This window comes from Anser anser, assembly GCF_964211835.1.
Source record: "Anser anser genome assembly, chromosome: 25".
Lineage (NCBI taxonomy): Eukaryota > Metazoa > Chordata > Aves > Anseriformes > Anatidae > Anser > Anser anser.
Window position 1 is genome coordinate 454,718 of NC_139746.1, and position 18,334 is coordinate 473,051.

Sequence of the window (18,334 nt, forward strand, 5' to 3'; positions counted from 1 at the left end):
GGCGCGCAGGCGCGCTGTTCCTCGCCCCGCCCTCGTCGCAGGAGCGCGCAGCCGCAGCCTGCCCCGGCGCTCGGGCGCATGCGCGGCCCGGCAGGCCTTACGGCGAGCCGCCCCCTGCCTGCGCTGCCGCTCACGCTGCGTCCCAGGCTCCGCCTCTTCCCGCCCCCCTCCCCTCCGAGCCTGCGCGGAGCGAGCTCCTCTTCCCCCTCCCCTCAGTGCGTCTCGGCTTCCCCACCATTTTGTGCTGCGATCGCAAGGTTAGCTCCCTGCTTGCGCCGCGTCCTGTCGTGCGCTTGGGCTCGAGGCGGGATACCGAAGGGGCCGTGATGGCGGAAAGTCAACCCGCGGCCGGGCTGGGGGACTTAACCACCCTCGGCGGAGCCCCAGCTCTCGGCTCGGAACCCGAAACCCGGCGGCTGAGCGAGCTGCGGGTCATCGACCTGCGCGCTGAGCTCAAACGCCGTAACCTGGACAGCGGCGGCAACAAGAGCGTCCTGACGGAGCGCCTCAGGAAGGTAGGGCGCGAGCCGGGGGGGGGAAGGGCGCGCTGCTCATCCGGGCCCTTTGTTCCCTGGCCGAGGCCCCTGGGCGCATGCGCGCTGGCGGCGCAGCCCGGCGGCCCGGCTGGGGGGGGGCGGGGGGGTGCGGCCGCCGTCGCAGCGGCGCCGCCGTCGCCTCCCGGGCCGCCGCTTCCCTCCGCAGCACCGTGCCGCGGTGCTGCTTCCTGCCGTCACGCCGAGCCTACCCGCGGGGTTCCTTGGATTCATTCCTTTGACGTGCAGTTCTCTGACCTCGCTCCCCGAGCCCGCGATCTTCCCCTCGCGTCCTTCCCCCGGTTCTTTCTCTTGCGTACTCTGCGCGCCCTTCACCTCGTTTGCCTCCCTGCTGAGAGTGTACCCCTTTTTCACAGACTTCTATAAGGCCAGAACAGTGTAATCGGTCCTGGTTCCTCTATGGCTTCTAATAGCCCTCAGCACGTTAAAGGGAAAAAAAAAAGTGTGTGAGTTCCTGTAGTGGTCGTTGTCAATTTTGGTTTTGTTTTGTTTCGTTTTTGGTTTTTTTCCTGACAAAATGCTTATCCACTGGATAGAGAGCCTTGTTTACAGATGGGGGAGGACTTTGCTCCTGAACTGTAGGTTGACTTGTCTGGGGGGTTGTGTTATAGCACCTTATTGCTTGTGTGTCTGATGGCTGATGTGGCTGCCTGGCTGCATGATTTGAGCTAGAGGGAGATGCTGTTATTTCCTTCTGACATTCTTAAAAGTGCGTACCAGCAAACAGTACAACACATATTGTATTGCTGTCTCCAACAGGCAATTGAGGATGAAGGAGGAGATCCTGATGAAATTCCTGTGGCTTCAGAACTGACCAAGAGAATGCCAAAAAGAACTAGTAAAGGTACAAAATCCAGACAAATACAGCTGTATTTTATTGTAGCTGGAACTTAACAGTACAGTGGTCATTCATTTTATTTTGCTGGCTTATGTAAAAAATAAAAGCTTTGTGCCTTCTATGTTGCAGAGAATGGTAAAACTCTGTTGCATTAGCGAGCAAGGACAACAATAATAGGACAACTAGGTGTACTTCCATTAGCAAGTCCTGAAACCTGTAGACAAGGACTTAAAGTTGCAGGTGTTTCTCTACTTGTGACCAGGACTTCAGAATTGTGTTGGGACAGAGCAAGCAGCTGTGGTGTGAGCTCTCATTGCAAGCTCTGCCAATGTATATTAATCTGGATCCGCAACACCCCAGTTACTAATTTCTTTGCCAGAACTATGCATGTAGTTTTTCCTTTTTTTTCTTTGAAGCTCTTGAACCTCCATCATCGTGACGTGTTTTTAAGTGCAAGGAATTACAGTACTCTAGGAATAATCAAAAAGCATTATTGCACAAATAAAAACAAGTATAAATTTTGTTAGTGTCATGCTTCGTTTTATAACTGTATTGTTTTGAAAAACTATTTTGAATTACTCATTGCTGATTGAAGTATGTTTTGCCTCAAGAACTTTAAATATTGATGTTGGTCATGTTACGCATGGCTTATTGTCATTGCTCATAGCCAGTTTTTGAAAGACTTTCTGAAATTTATTTTTAAGCTGCTTCCTTTAAGGTAACACAGGGGAGGGGAAAAAAAAGAGCAGCTGATTTTTAGCAGTGTTACAGATTTGCTGGTGACAAATATGGCTGAACACAGTCAGTGTGTCCAGGATCTTAGACATGAAGATGAATTCTAAATCAGTTTAATCATTTAATTTCTTAAATGAAAAGCAGGAGGTTTTGTAACAACTCATTTTTCTGAACGTAACACCTTCCTAGGCAATGTTGCCTTTTTAAGTCTTGGTAGTGTTGTGTCATGAGAGGTGCTTAGCTGTTGAAAAATAGAATAGAATAGAGTAGTTCAGTTGGAAGGGACCTAGAAAGATGATCTAATCCAACTGCTTGACGACTTCGGGGCTAACCAAAAGCTAAAGCGTATTAATGAAGGCATTGTCCAAATGCGTCTTGAACACCGGTGTGTGGAGCATCAGCCACTTCTCTAGGAAGTCTGTTTCAGTGTTTGACCACCCTCACAGTAAAAATAAATTTCCTAATGTCCATTCCGAACCTCCCAAGTGCAGCTTTGAACCATTCCCACATTTCCTGTCATGTCCTGTCATGGGTGAAGGGAGGAAGACCAGCACCTCCCCTGCTCAAGATGTTTCACCTAACTGGGCTACTTCAATTTCATGTGCATGCCATATACTTGTAAAGAGTAGTTAGTCTTCACTTACATCCAGACAGACCTGGACTTCTGAATCAGGGTCTTAATGATTATTCATTGAAACAGTATTAACTAGATGAGTTGGCAAAGAATTGATGTGTTACGAAATTTAGTCCTATTTCTCACTTCAGTTATATCTTTTTTTCAGGAAGAAAACCAGAGGAGGAAGGTGCTGAAGACAATGGACTAGAAGAAAACTCCAGAGATGGGCAAGTAAGTGAAACCAGGATTGCATTTACTAAGCATATGCATCATTTAAAACTCAATAAATAAACACCGACCCTTTCTGTTTCTATAGGAAGATATTGAAGCAAGCCTGGATACCTTACAAGATATTGACATGATGGATATTAGTGTGTTAGATGAAGCTGAAATAGACAACAGCAGTGCTGTAGACTGTGGAGAAGACTATAGTCCTGATAATATTCTTGATTCACTGTCTGATAATAAAGACAACGTTGATGCAGAGATGAAAGAACTTCCAGATCAGCTAACAGAAAATGAGGCAAGTAAAGGTCTTTGAGAATTTTAAGATATTTGATACGTAAATGGGCACATGAATGAGTTACTTCCATAAAATATAGGACATGCATATAATGTGGATTCTGTTTCATTTTTAACAGTTCTTGTGTCCTGTGCTCACTTGGGCCTATTCAAGGTTTAAAATGTTGACAAAGTCACAGCCTGCTTTACCTTGCAGTAACGTCTTTCTTTGCTGTGAAAGAAGTGCAGTTAGTCTGGAATTGAAAGTAACATGTTAGATAAGGGAGATTTGGGGGCATTTCATTTTTTGGAAAAGTGGAAACCTAAGTCAACTTCACTTCTAGCTTCTTTAAGTTAGAAAATAAAGTTAAAAAATGGAGGGGGGGGGAATGGAAAAAACAGGTTATGCAAAATAACCAAAGAAACATGAAATACCAGGCTTCCTTCTAAATCAGAGTAACTTTGAAGTATACAATATTATGTTGAAATTAAAGGTAACTGGAAAAAATATTCTCCTGCTAGGATTTAATGATCAAGAATATTTATATGTTAGTCCTCTTGGGTAACATTCTTAACTAGCAATCGAGATCTTCTAAGTATTGAAAAATATTTCTCATATTATTGCTGGGGAAAATGGAATTACAGTAGTATTTCTCAGTAAGCTAACTTTGCTTTTTGTAGGGAATGCTATAATTTCTTTTTTACTCTTTTCAGGAAGATTATGATGAAATTGAAAACAATGTAGATTCCTCTTCTTCTGATTTAATTGAAATGAAGGTAAATTGAAAATGCAACCATTTCAGATGGGTTTTTAATGCTATTCACTCTGTGACCATACTACAAAATAGAAAATAATGACTAATACGAATTTTTAACAGAATCCAAGCCATAAGTAATCTTGCTTAGAGTACTGCCTGTCAAATGAGTGTTTTGTTTTGTTTTCCCTACTTTTCAGTCTGCTATCAAGACTTCGTCTTTTCTCTCAAACAAAAATATTCTTGTACTGTAAAGGAAATTGTGCCCCTACCAAAACATAAAACATATACCAAAAGTATTCTAATGAAACCATCTTACTTGGGAGAAGTGATGTTTTAAAAATTACATTTTTTTTATTTCTCCTGCTGATTATATGAAGTAGTAGCTGGGTTTGATTTTCACTCTAGTTGATGTGGTACATAAACCCCCTTTTTTTTGCTCCCTTTGCTTTAATATTCCCAGTTATGAGGATAATAGTGGATGAAATTTTGGCTTTAATTTGACCAAAACTGCTTATATAAAATATTTATTTCCACTGGATGCTGAGAAGCAACACTAAATGCAGCAGATGAACCTGAACCGGTGTATTTTTAAATCTTGGAGTTGGGTTGGGGGGTTGGTATTATTCTCTGTTACAAAATACGTACTATAAAATTCTTATTCTGTGTTTATTTCCTGAACAGAAAACGGAGAAACTACACTCGGAGCCAGGTACTGTTAAAGAAAAGCATATTCCTGTCTTTTCAACTAATACTTTTTAAACCATTAACTATTTTAAAACAAACAAACAAACAAACATATCATTTGCATTATTTTTATGATGGACAACCCAGATCATGCAGGGTCATAGAGATTGGAAACCCAATCATATCCCCAGATCTGTGAAGTGATGCTTGTCATTTTTGAAATATTTTCAGTGAAATGAAATGGTTTAAAAACCTGTTAAACTACATAAATGGATTTAGAGAAGTTAATCACAGTTTAAGAGTTAAACATTCTACCTGTAAACAGATCTTGTGATATCGCACACACCTTAACGCTTTAGAGAGCAGTGAAAGCAGTAAAAAGCTATTTTAGGGCGTTAAAAAGTAAAGATTAGTTACTGGATACAGAAGAAAGAAGAGTTTCTTCATGGAAATTTCATACAGATACTTTTCACTTTCTGGACTGCAAACACACTCATGCACCATCAGAAGATGCCCAATTTTCGTGTTGGACTGTCTGCTAAAAGAATTTCACAGAAATTTAAAAATTGAACTCTCAGTGCATTGATATGTTCAGTTAAGCATCTTGGACTTTGGAAGCTAACTAGAGAAGAAACAGAGCTGAACGATTTCATGAAGAATACCAAGGATCAGCCAGAAGGTTTTTGTTAAATCTGTGGGGACGTTTTTCTTCCCTGTTAACATTTTAGGGCTGATAAGGTAGTTTGTCAGACTGCAGTTAGCATAGCACTTTTAACACTGTGTACACTAGGGTTTTCCAATCTCTGTGTAGCTTAGAAGTTCTCTTGGTGTTAGTGTGGCAGCCATGCCAGTTCCACATTTGTGATTGCTGTATTTCCCTGGTGATTAAATCTTGTGCCATTCTATTCCTGTTAAATCCGTAGAAAATGAGAAAATACTCGACATTTTGGGGGAAACTTGTAAATCTGAACTACTTAACGAAGAAACTTCCGAAGTGGAGCAGCCACATGCACAGGAAGCAAGTAACGTGGTGCCAGGCAAGAGGCTAGCAGAGGAAGAGGATGTTCTTGCTGCCGCTCAGTTGGAGGAAGATGCTTTAGATTTGGACAGCAAATCGGCACAAGCTATGTCAAGGAAGGAGGCAAAGCGTTTAGTTGTAGCAAAAGGGGAGAGAAGTGAACAGACAATAGAGGAAGAGAAACTGGACTCTGAATCTTTAGTATTAGAGACCCTAAGCGATCAGAGTAGCAAACGATTCCAAGGCCTGGAAGCCTCTAGTGGGGAAACAGCGGAAAAAGGCGCAGGTCCTGAAGGCAAAGATAGCAAAGAAGATGCCAAGAAAACAGAAGACAAAGCTAATTCTGAGGAATCCCCTGCTACTAGAGAGTCCTCAACCAGTGAGGGCGGTGATCAGAAAAAGAGGTTTGTTTTTTCTCCGTTATAGACCAGATGCTATCTTTTTTCATTGGTCGTTAAGTGATGCGAATAAGCTGTTTCCTTCAATTGGCCACCAAGACTCATGAAATTGTAGCCTATTCCTAAAGAATCTGTTTTATTTCTCCTTGTGCAGACTTTTTTAAACGCAGAGGGTTTGATTTCTTTCCTTCCTCAACCTTCAAAGGTTGTTTTCTTAAATTACTGTTATTTGTAAACTTCTTCCTAATATAAGTCTGTTTAAGAATCTGACCTTCCTTATTTCTTGTCAGATTTCTTAAATCAAGTATATAAAGGTGTGTTTTTGTTTACAACATATTTTCTGGTAGGTATTTAATTTTAGCATTTTTAATAATTTATAGTTAGTAGTTATTCTCTCTGACTTGAATAACAGGATGTTTTGTCTTTAGCCCTGTTGAGGAGGACAGAGATACAAAGATAATCTCAAAAGATGAGAAAGGTATGTTTATTTTCAAAAATAACATTTGAAAAAAATATTCATTGGCGAAGCAGTTTTTGTATTGGACGGAGTGTTTTGGCATGAGAGTGTTGGAATCTGTGCAATTGTTAAATATCATGTTACATTTTTTTCTGAACTTTTAAAAATGTAATTACAACAAACTATTTTATACAAGGAGATCTGTGTCGCACCCTTTTGTTTATATCTTGATCTCCAAAGGCAGATGTTAATACGTGGCAAACATGTCCTTCATTACACTGAAGATACTTACCAACAGCAGTTAGTGAGTTAAGAGCCTTTAATGATTGTTTGGTTTACTATATACTTGTGATTCTTTATACAATCTTCTGTTTTGCGAAAATAATTTGAAATCTAGTATTCACATATTTAAATGGCACCGAAACTTACAGTTTAATATTGTCTTCCAATTGGATTTATGTTATTAAATCTCTATCCACTCAGATCCTATTCACAGTGCAAATTTGCATGATAAACAAGATGTAAATTTCTCGATCAACAGTGCCAGGTGGGGTCTTGCCTGCTCCTTCTTTTCATCATACTTCTTTGTTTTAATATGTCAGGCTGCTGAGTCTCCGTAGCTCACCCTGCTTTTCTTTTCTCTCTTGCCCGTCCAGGGCAGCAAACTTAGAACTGGCTGTTAAATTCTGCTTACCTGATGCTGGCAGGTAGTTCAGTACAGCAAGCATGGAATTCCCATCAGTTCTTAGAACTGTCAAGAAATTCATTCTGAGATCTGTCTACTGAGTGAAAAGAAAGGATTTGTTTGGTTTTAATTAAGTTTTACAACACAGTATGAATTCACCATCAGCGGCTTATTCCAGGATTCTGGATTATGACTGTTTGTACAAGCTACCAGACCTTGCCATCAGCTCCATCAGGATCTGTTTACCTCTCAGCTGTATTCTTTTATTCTCTTATTTTAGAATATTTTAAGGACCATTGAAAGGATTCTCTCACTTACCAAAGGACTTAAGAGTTTCTGGGGGAAGGGGGGGGAGGGACACTTGAAAAAGTCTTCTAGAAGTTTCTAGAAGTCCTCCCCTGTCAGTTTCAAGCCGTTCCCTTGAGTCCTATCTCTGGTCTCCAGAGAGAAGAAATCAGTGCCTGCCTCTCCGCTCCCCCTTGTGAGGAAGTTGTAGACCATGATGAGGTCTCCCCTAAAGTCTCCTATTTTCCCGGCTGAATAATCTTAAGTAACTTCAGCCGCTCCTCATATATCTTCCCCTCTAGATACCTTACCATCTTTGTTACCCTAATAATAACAGAATGTTTTTTGAAGATTTAAATTTAAAGATCATTCCCTGTTTTTTTTATTTATTTATTTTTTATTTTCCAATAGTACATTTATCTATAAAAGAAGAATTAAACCAGGAATCAGTGAAATCATGGAAGAGCTGGTTAGACTTGCTTGTCACAATTTGTGGAGATGCTCCTGAGTCAGTCATTTAGGAATAACAGATATCTGGGCAATGAGGAACCATCTCTCACTGTCTAAGACATGTTTATGAGTGCCAGAGTTTAACTTGGACCCTTTTTAATCACTAGGCCATGGATTTTCAAGTACCTACACGTTTATAAAACTGTTTTTCCATTTTGGGTGCCAAACTGGGAAAGTGTTCTGTAGTTCTTGCATAGCTGAAGAATAGTTGCATAGTTGAACAATGCTAGGTCTTTTCTGACTCCAGTAACTGAAGTCTCATGTGAACCATTCGTACCCCAGCTGTGGAATCCATGTAGGCAGACATTCAGGAAGAGATTTTCTTGCTTTTATGCTGAATTTTTTTGCCTGAGAGGTACAGTTAATCTGCATCCCGCTGTCATTCCTTAAGAATTGAGGAGGTAAAGGCAAGACATGAGCATATGTGGGTACTGTCACAGTTCCCACAAGCCTAGCCGGTCTTCAACCTTTTCCTGTAAGTGCAAAGTTACTGGGACCTATCCTTACACATTCTGAACAGCCACAGTTATTTCAGAGATGCCATAGTCCAGTTTCTTTCTTGAGGAATGATCTGACATACCTCTGTTGCACAGAACAAAGCCTGTAGTTCTATCTTAAAGGTTTTGTTTTTTTAATACTAGTTGCCTTCAGGAATGTGAATTATTAGGGGATGACTGTTACACTTTACATTTCCTTTGCTCTATGATTTAAAAAATAAGATTTGTGGAACTGTTCGTTTTAGTTCAGAAATAATTGAAATAATTAGGATTTGGGGTGTGTGTGTGTGTGTTTGTTTGTTTTCCTGATTAGGTTGCACTGCCAGCAGTTCTGGTAGAAACTTTTGGGTGAGTGGACTTGCTTCTACTACCAGAGCTACAGATTTGAAGAATCTGTTTAGCAAATATGGGAAGGTAAGGGTCTTCCTGTGTTTGTGTCCTGTCCCCTCCCCTTTAACTGTCTTAAGACTTTATATGATTTTGTCACTGCAAGTGTCAGTGGGATAACAGGAAAAAAGCCTGCACAAGTCCAAATGACTGCTGTTTTATTTTATCTCTTACTTCCAAACAAAAATAAAAATCTTTTTCCAGTCCTTATGTAAACAGCCAGTCATTGTTTATGTATTTTTCTGTGTCCTGTGATGTAGTATAGTATCTTTGCTCACTGGAAGTTCACAGTAAACAAAGAACACTTATTTATTAAAGACATACTTAGGACTAAGTTGAGAAAAGTTGGAAAGTTGAATATGAGTCAGCAGTGTGGCCCGGCCGCCAAAAGAGCCAGTTATAGCCTGGGATGCATCAGGCACAGCGCTACTAGCCAGTTGAGGGAAGGGATTGTCCTGCTGTGCTTTGGTGTGGCCGCACCTCCATGTACTGTGTGCAGTTCGGGGCACCACAATATAAGAAGGGCATAAAACTATCGGAGAGTGGCCGCAGGAGAGCAACGAAGATGGTGAAGAGTCTAGAGGGAAAGATGTGTTAGGAGCGGCTGAGGAAAGATGTGTGAGGAGAGGCTCTTCAGCCTAAAGAAGAGACTGAATGGTGACGACTTTGCAGCCTTACAGCTTCCTCATGAGGGGGATCAGCAGACACCGATCTTCTCTCTGGTAACCATTAATGGGACCAAGGGAACGGTGTGAAGCTGCATCAGAGGAGGTTCAGTTTGGATAATAGGAAAATGTTTTTCACTGGGAGGGTGTTTGGGTACTGGAACAGGCTTCCCGGGGCAGTGGTCATGGCACTGAGCCTGCTGGAGTTCAGGAAGCGTTTGGACAATGCTCTTGGACATGTTTTTTGATTTTTCGGGTGGTCCCCTGCAGACCCAGGAGTTTGACTCGATGATCCTTGTGGGTCCCTTCCAACTCCAGATATTCTACAATTGTACTTGTTGTTAAATGGTGGGCATTTGTTACGGTGAGTGTAACGTATCTTTCTTTTGGAAAGGTGGTTGGTGCAAAAGTGGTCACCAATGCTCGCAGCCCTGGTGCTCGCTGTTACGGCTTTGTTACGATGTCTACAGCTGAGGAAGCAACAAAGTGTATTACTCACCTCCACAAAACAGAGTTACATGGGAAAATAATTTCTGTAGAAAAAGTGAGTATTGATCCTCGAAGATATCTTGTTACCATTACATTGTACAAATAATTGAAACCACAATCTCAGCTGATGTGCAAAATAAATTTCAGGCAAAAAATGAACCTGCTGGGAAGAAGCCAACTGAAAAAAAAGAGAACGAGGTGAAGAAAGAAACAGTCAGTGAGAGGTACTGTTTGAAAAATTCTGTGTTCAGAGATTTTGCTGTTCTTCAGTTTATGTTGATTTGTCAGGGAAAAAGTTACAGTAAGAATTTCTGTGACAAAAAGTACATTTTTCTAACTCTTAGTACAAGATTGCTCTTGATGCACCATATCTAACTTAGTTGTTTCTGTTACATGCTTTAAGGTAGGCATTGGAAGTATTGCATTTGCAAGCATACCTTTCCATTTAACTGTAATTTTTTTTCCGGTACAGAGTGGTGCTTTTGTGTCATAAACCTACAGGCTATTTGAAATTTTTGATTGATATGTTGCTGTTTCTTCATTACATTAGAGAACAGGGCTTTCTCATGTTGATGTGATCACAGTGAAAGATCAGGTGCCCAAGATCATGTTTCCAGAATGTGTTCCTCTTCAGTGTTATGCTTTTTCTCGCTTCAGAACTACTTAAAGTAGCTGAAAAAGACACTATGAAAGAGTGAATAAAACACTAATTATCTTTAATAATCTTCTTGAGGTGTAACACCTATTAAATGCTAGTTGCTGAGAAGTTTTTGCCTTCATTTCACCTAGTCCTTGGGAAGGCTTGCCTGGGCACTAGTGTTAACTTACTGGTGGCTTGGCAGTTCCACTGCAAAAACGGTTCACGTTTACGTTTCATAACTGTCGTGTCTTATAAGAATCTTTGTGGGCATTAAGTACATAGTAGTGTGGTTGATTTATTTATTTATTTCCCTTTTGCCTCCAGTTGAGATATCTGAATCTCAGCCAGGTTTTTATGAAAACTGCACAGCATGGTCTGATTGTCTTACGTTACGGTGGAAAAAGTTATAGAAAGAAATCTGTGGGAATTTAACTATGTCTGTCTTAGCAAATCAGAATTCTACTTTGTTAATATGTTGCTAGCATCTTTCTTTATTTTTTTCTCTTACTCTGTATCAGTCTAATCTGTATCAATATCTATTTATAGACCGGGCAGTATTAAAAGGGATGAGAAATCTGACCAAAAGGATGATTCTAAAAAGACTGAAGACAAAGATGAAAAAGAAAGAAAAGATAAAGATGAACTGAAGCCTGGTTCATCAGATCAACCTAAAACTAACAAATCAGGTAATTTGTCTATTCTTTTTTCTTAGAATAAAAGATATGGTTAAATATAAACAATTAATTATAGGTAGTTTCCAGAGGCTACCGATATTCTGGAATGATTTCAGGTTCTAACTTGGAAGTCCAGATAGTGTAATGGAGGGCTGTTGACATTTTATCAGCCTTAACAGAAACACTTGGAAGAGGTGCAGTGAAAAAATGCTTTTTGAAGAGGGGTTTAAATGCCTATTTTCACGTTCCAGAGGAGGTAGCTTCTAGCATAGAAACGTGTGGCTTATGCTATGTAGTTTGACTCTTTTTTCCACCTCTTTCTGTTCAACCTCTGATTTATATAGGAAGTAAAGGAACAGAGAGAACTGTAGTAATGGATAAATCCAAAGGAGAACCTGTTATCAGTGTGAAAACATCAACTGCATCAAAAGACAGAGTAAGTAATGTTTTTGCATAGGAAACATGATGTATAAATTTTCCTTCAAAACAGATAAGGAATCCCACTAAGATGCATCTTTCTACATTTGTCTTACTGATCTGTCTAATCAGAGTTTCTGTAATCTGGATTTAGATCTTAATTAGTAGAATACTTTTCATACAGCTGATATGTGCTCAGCAATGAAATCCTGCCAAACTAAATGTGGGAAGGTAAGTACTGTGTTGTTATGTGTCTGCAATGTTTAGGAAAAAAAAAAGTTGGGGCCAAGCTTTGGGACATGGTATGTATGAATGGAAATAGAGCATTGAGTACTGCTTGTAATAGTTGTCCTTTCATAAATGTACTCCATTAAGTTTTTCTGTACTTCAATATTAAATACAGAGCATTAAGAGCCAGGATCGCAAATCAGAGAGCAGAGAGAGACAAGGCATTGTGCCATTTGACAAAATTAAAGCACAGCGAAAAATGAGGGAGGCAGAACAGCGCCGGTAAGAGCAACAGTTAAATTGTTTTAAGTCTTTTTTTATAGAATTAATGCAATTTTCTTTTAATTAAACTGTCTAAGAGAGAGTTTGTTTTATTTTTTTTTTTTTTTTACTTGTCATTTGTTATATGTGTGTGGGCCACATACCTACTGAACTGGGAAGGTATGGATTATTGACTATTAATACTGAGCTTGAATTTGTTTGGGAAGAAAAATGCAGTTTCTTTTTTGGTCTTTTTCCATTCTCTAGATTTAGATAATCAGCTCTCCTTAGCTGAGCACACGTTATACTAGAGGTGAAATAATCATTCTAAACTTGCCACACTGAAATACATAGGGAAAGAACAGGAGAAAGGTTGTTTTTCTCAGAATATTCTCCTGACCATATAGGATTATTTGCCCCAAAGGTGGGTTTTGTGGAAGTAATAAGATCACTCTCTAAATATAAGTAATTAGTGTGTACACTGAGTGTCTTCCCTTACTGCCCCACACCCCAGAACTAATTTACAGGAGCTCACACAAGTTTGCAGTCACTGTGGTTTAAATTTTTCCCATTTTTACTTCCTGTATTTGTTGAAGTATCAGATCTGTAACCTTTCATTCTGTTAAAATAGTACACGTGAGCGTCGGGAGAGACAGCAGCATCTGCAGACTATCCGGGAACGTGAAGAAAGGGAGAGGCTTGAGATTGCTCGTGAAAGACTGGAAATTGAAAGGCAACGTCTTGAACGAGAGCGAATGGAAAGAGAGAGACTGGAGAGAGAACGGATGCATATAGAGCATGAAAGGAGAAGAGAACAAGATCGCATTCAGAGAGAAAGAGAAGAGTTGCGACGCCAGCATGAACAACTGCGCTATGAACAAGAACGTCGGTCTGCAATGAGAAGACCATATGACATAGATGGCAGGTAAAGCCAACTGATACAAGCAGAGAACGTTTTGCTGCTAGGTTGTGTCTCATCAGCCTGCGCTATGAAAAACTCCATATAGTCTCAGCTTCTGTTAATCTGCTGTCATTGACTGCACTGAGATGATAGTGTGTGGAAACCTCCAAATATCCTGATTTTTTTTCTGCTGCCTTTTTGAACTTATTTACATGCTTTTGGTTTGCGTATTGTGGAGGGAAGGAACAATATCAAAAGTTATTTAACCTGACTAAAATCAATGTACCTTTTATTTCAGGAGAGATGATCCATACTGGCCAGAAGCAAAACGAATGGCAATGAACGATAGGTACCATTCAGATTTTGGTCGCCAGGACCGCTTCCATGACTTTGATCACAGGGATCGTGGCCGTTACCAAGACCATTCAATAGACAGGTTGGTGTCTTACCTCCACTGTGTTGTCTGAAATCAAGGGAAAAATGTATTTAGTGTCATATTTTGCTGCTTTTTCTTCACTGCGTGTTTATTTTGCATTTCATAATTTTAAGCATAATTTAGTGGCTGTGGACTTTGGCTGTGATTTAAGCATGATTTAGTGGCTGTGGCCATACGCAACCATGAAGAGATCTGTGCCATGAATTAAATTTTCCGGCAGAGCTTGTTCAGAGTGTTCTGCTTGTAAAGCTGTTTGACAGATTTGTAGGATTCTAAAAAAAAAACCCTCTAAATAATATTGTAGGTACGTAGCATCTTAGCAGAGAATATTCTGTTTCATACCTTAGAATTAACTAGATTTTCCAGGAAGCTAAAATGTGTCATAACTTCCATATGTTCCTGCTATTTTTCAGATTTTTCATCTGTGTTGTTACACAAATCTGTGTAACAACACCGATTTTTTTATCGGTGTTGTTACACATACACACTGCTGTATGTTTTACTACTATGGTCTGATTTTAATTGCCTGTTTGTAGGAGAGATGGATCAAGGACAATGATGGGAGATCGGGATGGACAAGTGAGTTGCTTTATAAAGCTACAAAAATAACTTCCTATAAATAGGTTTTACATAGTGTGATTCAAATCAAAATTTAGTAGTTAATAAGTAAATCATAATGCCAGATGTATGTATGCATAACAAGATAGTCTCATTTTCATTAATAAAATGAAATGTACTTCAGAGACTTACTATGTAAGATACAGTTACTCTGTTACTCAGTAAACAAAACAAGTGAAGTATGTCAAAGAAGTAGATTATAGAAGAGATTGCTATAGAGAAGGCAAAAGTACAGGAACACAAAATCTACTCTATAAGGTAGTATGGAAATAACAGCAAAACTAGCGTAGATGTTCATGTGCTTTTGGGATCTGAGGGGAAAGGACCTTCATGACATGCTCAAGCAGTGCGAGATGAATGTTGTGGAGTCACTGAATGCTCAGCTGCCCTTCACTGATGGCTGAGCTTCAGATTAGAGATTCAGAGAGACCTGGACAGGCAGGAGAATTGGGCAGAGAAGAATCTCATTCAACAAGAAGAAATAAAGTCCTGCCACTGAGGAGGAATAACGCTGTGTACCACTACAGGCTGAGGACCAACCGGCTGGAAAACAGCTCTGCAGAGCAGGATTTGAGACGTCATGGTAGACAACAAGCTGACTGTGAAACAGCAGTGCATCCTCACAGCGAAGGTCAATAGCATCCTGGGCTATATCAGGAAGAATGTTGCCACAGTAGGTCAAGAGAGGTGATCATTCCTCTCTATTCAGCACTGGTGAGGCCACATTTGGAGTACTGTGGCCCGTACTGAGTCCCCACAACAAGAAAGAACAGAACTTAATGGAGCAAATGCAGCACAGGGTCACAAAGATGATTAAGGGCCTGAAGCATCTTTCCCGTGAGGAGAGGCTGATAGAGCTGGGACTGCTCAGTCTGGAGATCAGAAGGTCCAGGGGGTATCTTACCAATATGCACTGCTACCTAATGGGAGGCTATGGAGAAGATGGAGCCAGGCTCTTCTCAGTAGTGCCTGCTGGAAGACAAGAGTCAACAGGCATACTGAAACACATGAAATTTCATCTGAAGGAAAAAGGAGAAGAAAAAGAAACTTCTTTAAACTGTGAACGTGATCTAACACTGGAACAGGTTGCATAGTGAAGTTGTAAAGCCTCTAGCTGTGGAGATATTCAAAACCCAAGGATGGTCCTGGACAGCCTGCTTTGGCTGACCCTTTCTGAGTTAGGAAGGTTAGACTAGATGGTCTCAGGAGATGCCTTGCATCCTAAACGATTGTGAGAGTGAATAATTATGTCCAAGCAATTTTCAAGAACTATAGAGTCAGTTAGGGGCACTCATATAAATGTTCTTTGCTTTTTAGCATTATCCAGATGAGCGCCACGGAGGACCAGACCGTCACTCACGAGACTCTCGGGAAAGTTGGGGTAGCTATGGATCTGATAGAAGAATGAGTGAAAGTAGGGGGATACCCCCACAGTCACGGTCAGTACATTTAACTGAAACTATTTTTTTCTTGTGCGTTTAGTGAATATTTTTGTATGTGAAAGTGTGATGCGTTTTTTGAAAGTACAATTCTTTTTTTCCAAGTTTCACTCCTGAGTTTGTTCTCTTTTGGAGGGGACTACACTTGAGTAGCTCTTTCAGCTTGCCTTGTATATCGAAATACGTATCTTGGCATGATTTTTTTAAAGTAACTTCTTGTCTGAAAGTCCTCGTGTTTTCAGTTAATTTTACTTAACATTTCTGTCAAAGCTTGACACTTTCAGGATAGCGGTTCTTCCAAGGTTTGTAGTTGCTGACAGCATCGTCCTGTCAGATGTTTGAAAAGAACACCAGTCAATGAAATGCTTACAGAATGGGGAGAGGGTGTTATTGTGTGTATTGTGGATTTTTTAATAAATGCTATGAGTAAGCCAGCCTACAGAAAACACCATAAACAACTTGACTGGTCAAAACCACAATCTAAGATTGTTTGGAGGAAACGAGGACATCAATGTAGCATAAACCCGATGAAAAAAATCTATTTTCATATTTGTCCTTGTAGAGAGGTTGGGATTGAAGGCCTATTACTAAGATTTGACTAAATAGATAATATAAGACTGGCATATACCTTGGTAAATTATTTGAATAAGTTTGTGACAGGTGTTTTCACTTGAATTTATTTTGTGTGCTCTACCTACCTAATGTGAAAAGGTATGATTTTAATACTTTTTGCAGGGATGGACGTGACTGGGGAGATCATGGTCGAAAGTTTGAAGGACATCAAGATCGTTCATGGCAGAGCAGTGTGGATGGAGGAATGATAGGACGGGATCACGAGAGATGGCAAGGTATGCTTCTTGCACAATGGCTCATTAGGTGTAGTACTTACAGCAGAAAATACAGGCATTATCCTTGGATATGAAGTAAAATTTACCGTGGATTTAAAGAATTTTTTTTTTTTGTTAAGGTGGAGGTAGAGGGAGACCTGGCCATGTGATGCATCGTGGAGGCATGTCAGGGTAAGAAGTTTAAAAAGAGCAAAGCATTTCTTCATGTTAGTTTCTTTTCCTTTTTAAGGTGTGTCTCTTGTATTTAACTTAGCCAAAGAAGCATTTTATGGAAACATCAGTTATCTAATTTATTTAAATGTCAACGAATAATAAAATATTCCTGTGGTTCTTACATAGTACATCTTCTTGAAGAGAACGAAATCACACAAAAAGTATTAAAACAAAAAAGTCACCCATTATTTCAATCTGACTACCGCAGTCAGAAGAAAAAAATAACTTCTGAATCACTTTCTAGGCGGGGAGGTTTCATCCAAGGTGGCAACCAAAGTCAGATGATGCATGGAGGAGGAATGCAAGGAGAAGGATTTGCTGGCCAGGAGAGAGCAAGCAGACCCAATGATCCCCGTTTCAACCGTCGCTATTGAATGTGTTTTAATTTTTAACGCAAGGTGGCAACTGAAATGAATTTGTCACCCAGGGTTACCATTAATTGTAACTTAAGGGTTACTGTAAGTGTATTTTTTTTAAGCTGCTGCCATATTATGTCACTCAATCCAATGTGAACTCATTTGTTTTTGTAATGTGTTGTTCATATCCCATTTTAAATGTCTGTTAATGAAGCATTCCATTTTCCATAAATAAAAAAGTTTACAGTTACTTGATTTGTTTCAGTAGTCCCTGGAAAGCTAATTTATTCAGCTATATGTTAAACTATGTAACTTTCTTTCAAAGATGAAAGAGCAGAATGCCTTACAGGCCTCCCTTTGCAGTTTCAGTAGCAGACAGCTCCCAGAAATACATTGAAATAGAGTGTTACTTTACAGGTTTTAAAATCAATTAGCATACACACCAGCATGAGAAAATTAATACATTGCAGTTGTCAAAGTTCGAGCAATCTTCCACTGCAAAACTGATTTAAAGATCCTGTAGAACAAGTGGTGAAGAAGGCCATCCAGCCTGTCTGCTCAGCAAAGGAATCCAATTCACACCATCTTACCTACTTTTATTTCTATAGGTCACAAACCAGACTTGGCAAAACATTTGACTTAAACTCAGCAATCGTGTGAAACGATCAGTTGTTTACTGAATATATTCATTGCCATTAAGATGTAGTAAGAGGAGTATAGGTGGACTAGGTCAAAAGGCTCTTCCCAGTCAGTATTCTTTCCCTTCTAGTGGCAGATACTTACAGAAAAGTATGTCAGGACAGAGTACATACAGAGCAATCCTATTGTTACTGAACTGGGTGATAAACTCCCAGTTTCTGGCACTCCATGGTTTACTGACCTTTAGCTTCTATCTAGACCGTTAGGTTTAAGAGCCACTGACAGATCTAGCCTCTAGGAATTAGCCTAAGCACTTTTTAAAGCCATTTATACCTTAGCCAACTCTGAAATCCCTTGGCAGGAAGTTTCATCATAAAACGTTTTTTAAAAGGGAAACAAAATCCCTACAAATCCTTTTTCCTTCTTGTGTTTTAAATCTGCTGCCTGATCCAAGTAAGCATTTGTCCCATTCTCTCTGTTAACCCCCCTATTTTCTGCCTTGTTCTTTTGTCTTGGCTCATTCTGCTACTAGCACAGACAAAAACAACGTGGCCGTGTCAGCACATCAGTGTGGCAGAAGTGCTGCC

At 40.0% G+C, this 18,334-nt stretch overlaps 1 protein-coding gene across 1 annotated transcript; it reads left to right on the top strand.

Moving 5' to 3' along the window:
* Positions 1-87: 87 nt before the first annotated feature.
* LOC310886396 (scaffold attachment factor B1-like) lies at positions 88-17,358 on the top strand. Its single transcript, XM_083810899.1, has 21 exons — positions 88-515; positions 1,314-1,398; positions 2,910-2,974; positions 3,060-3,270; positions 3,963-4,021; positions 4,684-4,711; positions 5,610-6,108; positions 6,531-6,580; positions 8,850-8,950; positions 9,983-10,132; positions 10,225-10,301; positions 11,264-11,403; positions 11,736-11,827; positions 12,212-12,318; positions 12,929-13,222; positions 13,497-13,634; positions 14,171-14,213; positions 15,570-15,691; positions 16,427-16,539; positions 16,659-16,710; positions 16,997-17,358. The coding sequence occupies exons 1-21, from the start codon at positions 327-329 to the stop codon at positions 17,124-17,126; spliced, it is 2,745 nt and encodes a 914-aa protein (XP_083667025.1). The 5' UTR covers positions 88-326; the 3' UTR covers positions 17,127-17,358.
* Positions 17,359-18,334: the final 976 nt, after the last annotated feature.

Excerpts from the sequence above, each read along its gene's own strand:
- LOC310886396 (XM_083810899.1), top strand. The coding sequence starts at position 327 with ATGGCGGAAAGTCAACCCGCGGCCGGGCTGGGGGACTTAACCACCCTC. Across the intron at positions 6,581-8,849 it reads AATCTCAAAAGATGAGAAAG|GTTGCACTGCCAGCAGTTCT; the intron begins GTATGTTTATTT and ends TTTCCTGATTAG. Across the intron at positions 13,635-14,170 it reads CAAGACCATTCAATAGACAG|GAGAGATGGATCAAGGACAA; the intron begins GTTGGTGTCTTA and ends GCCTGTTTGTAG.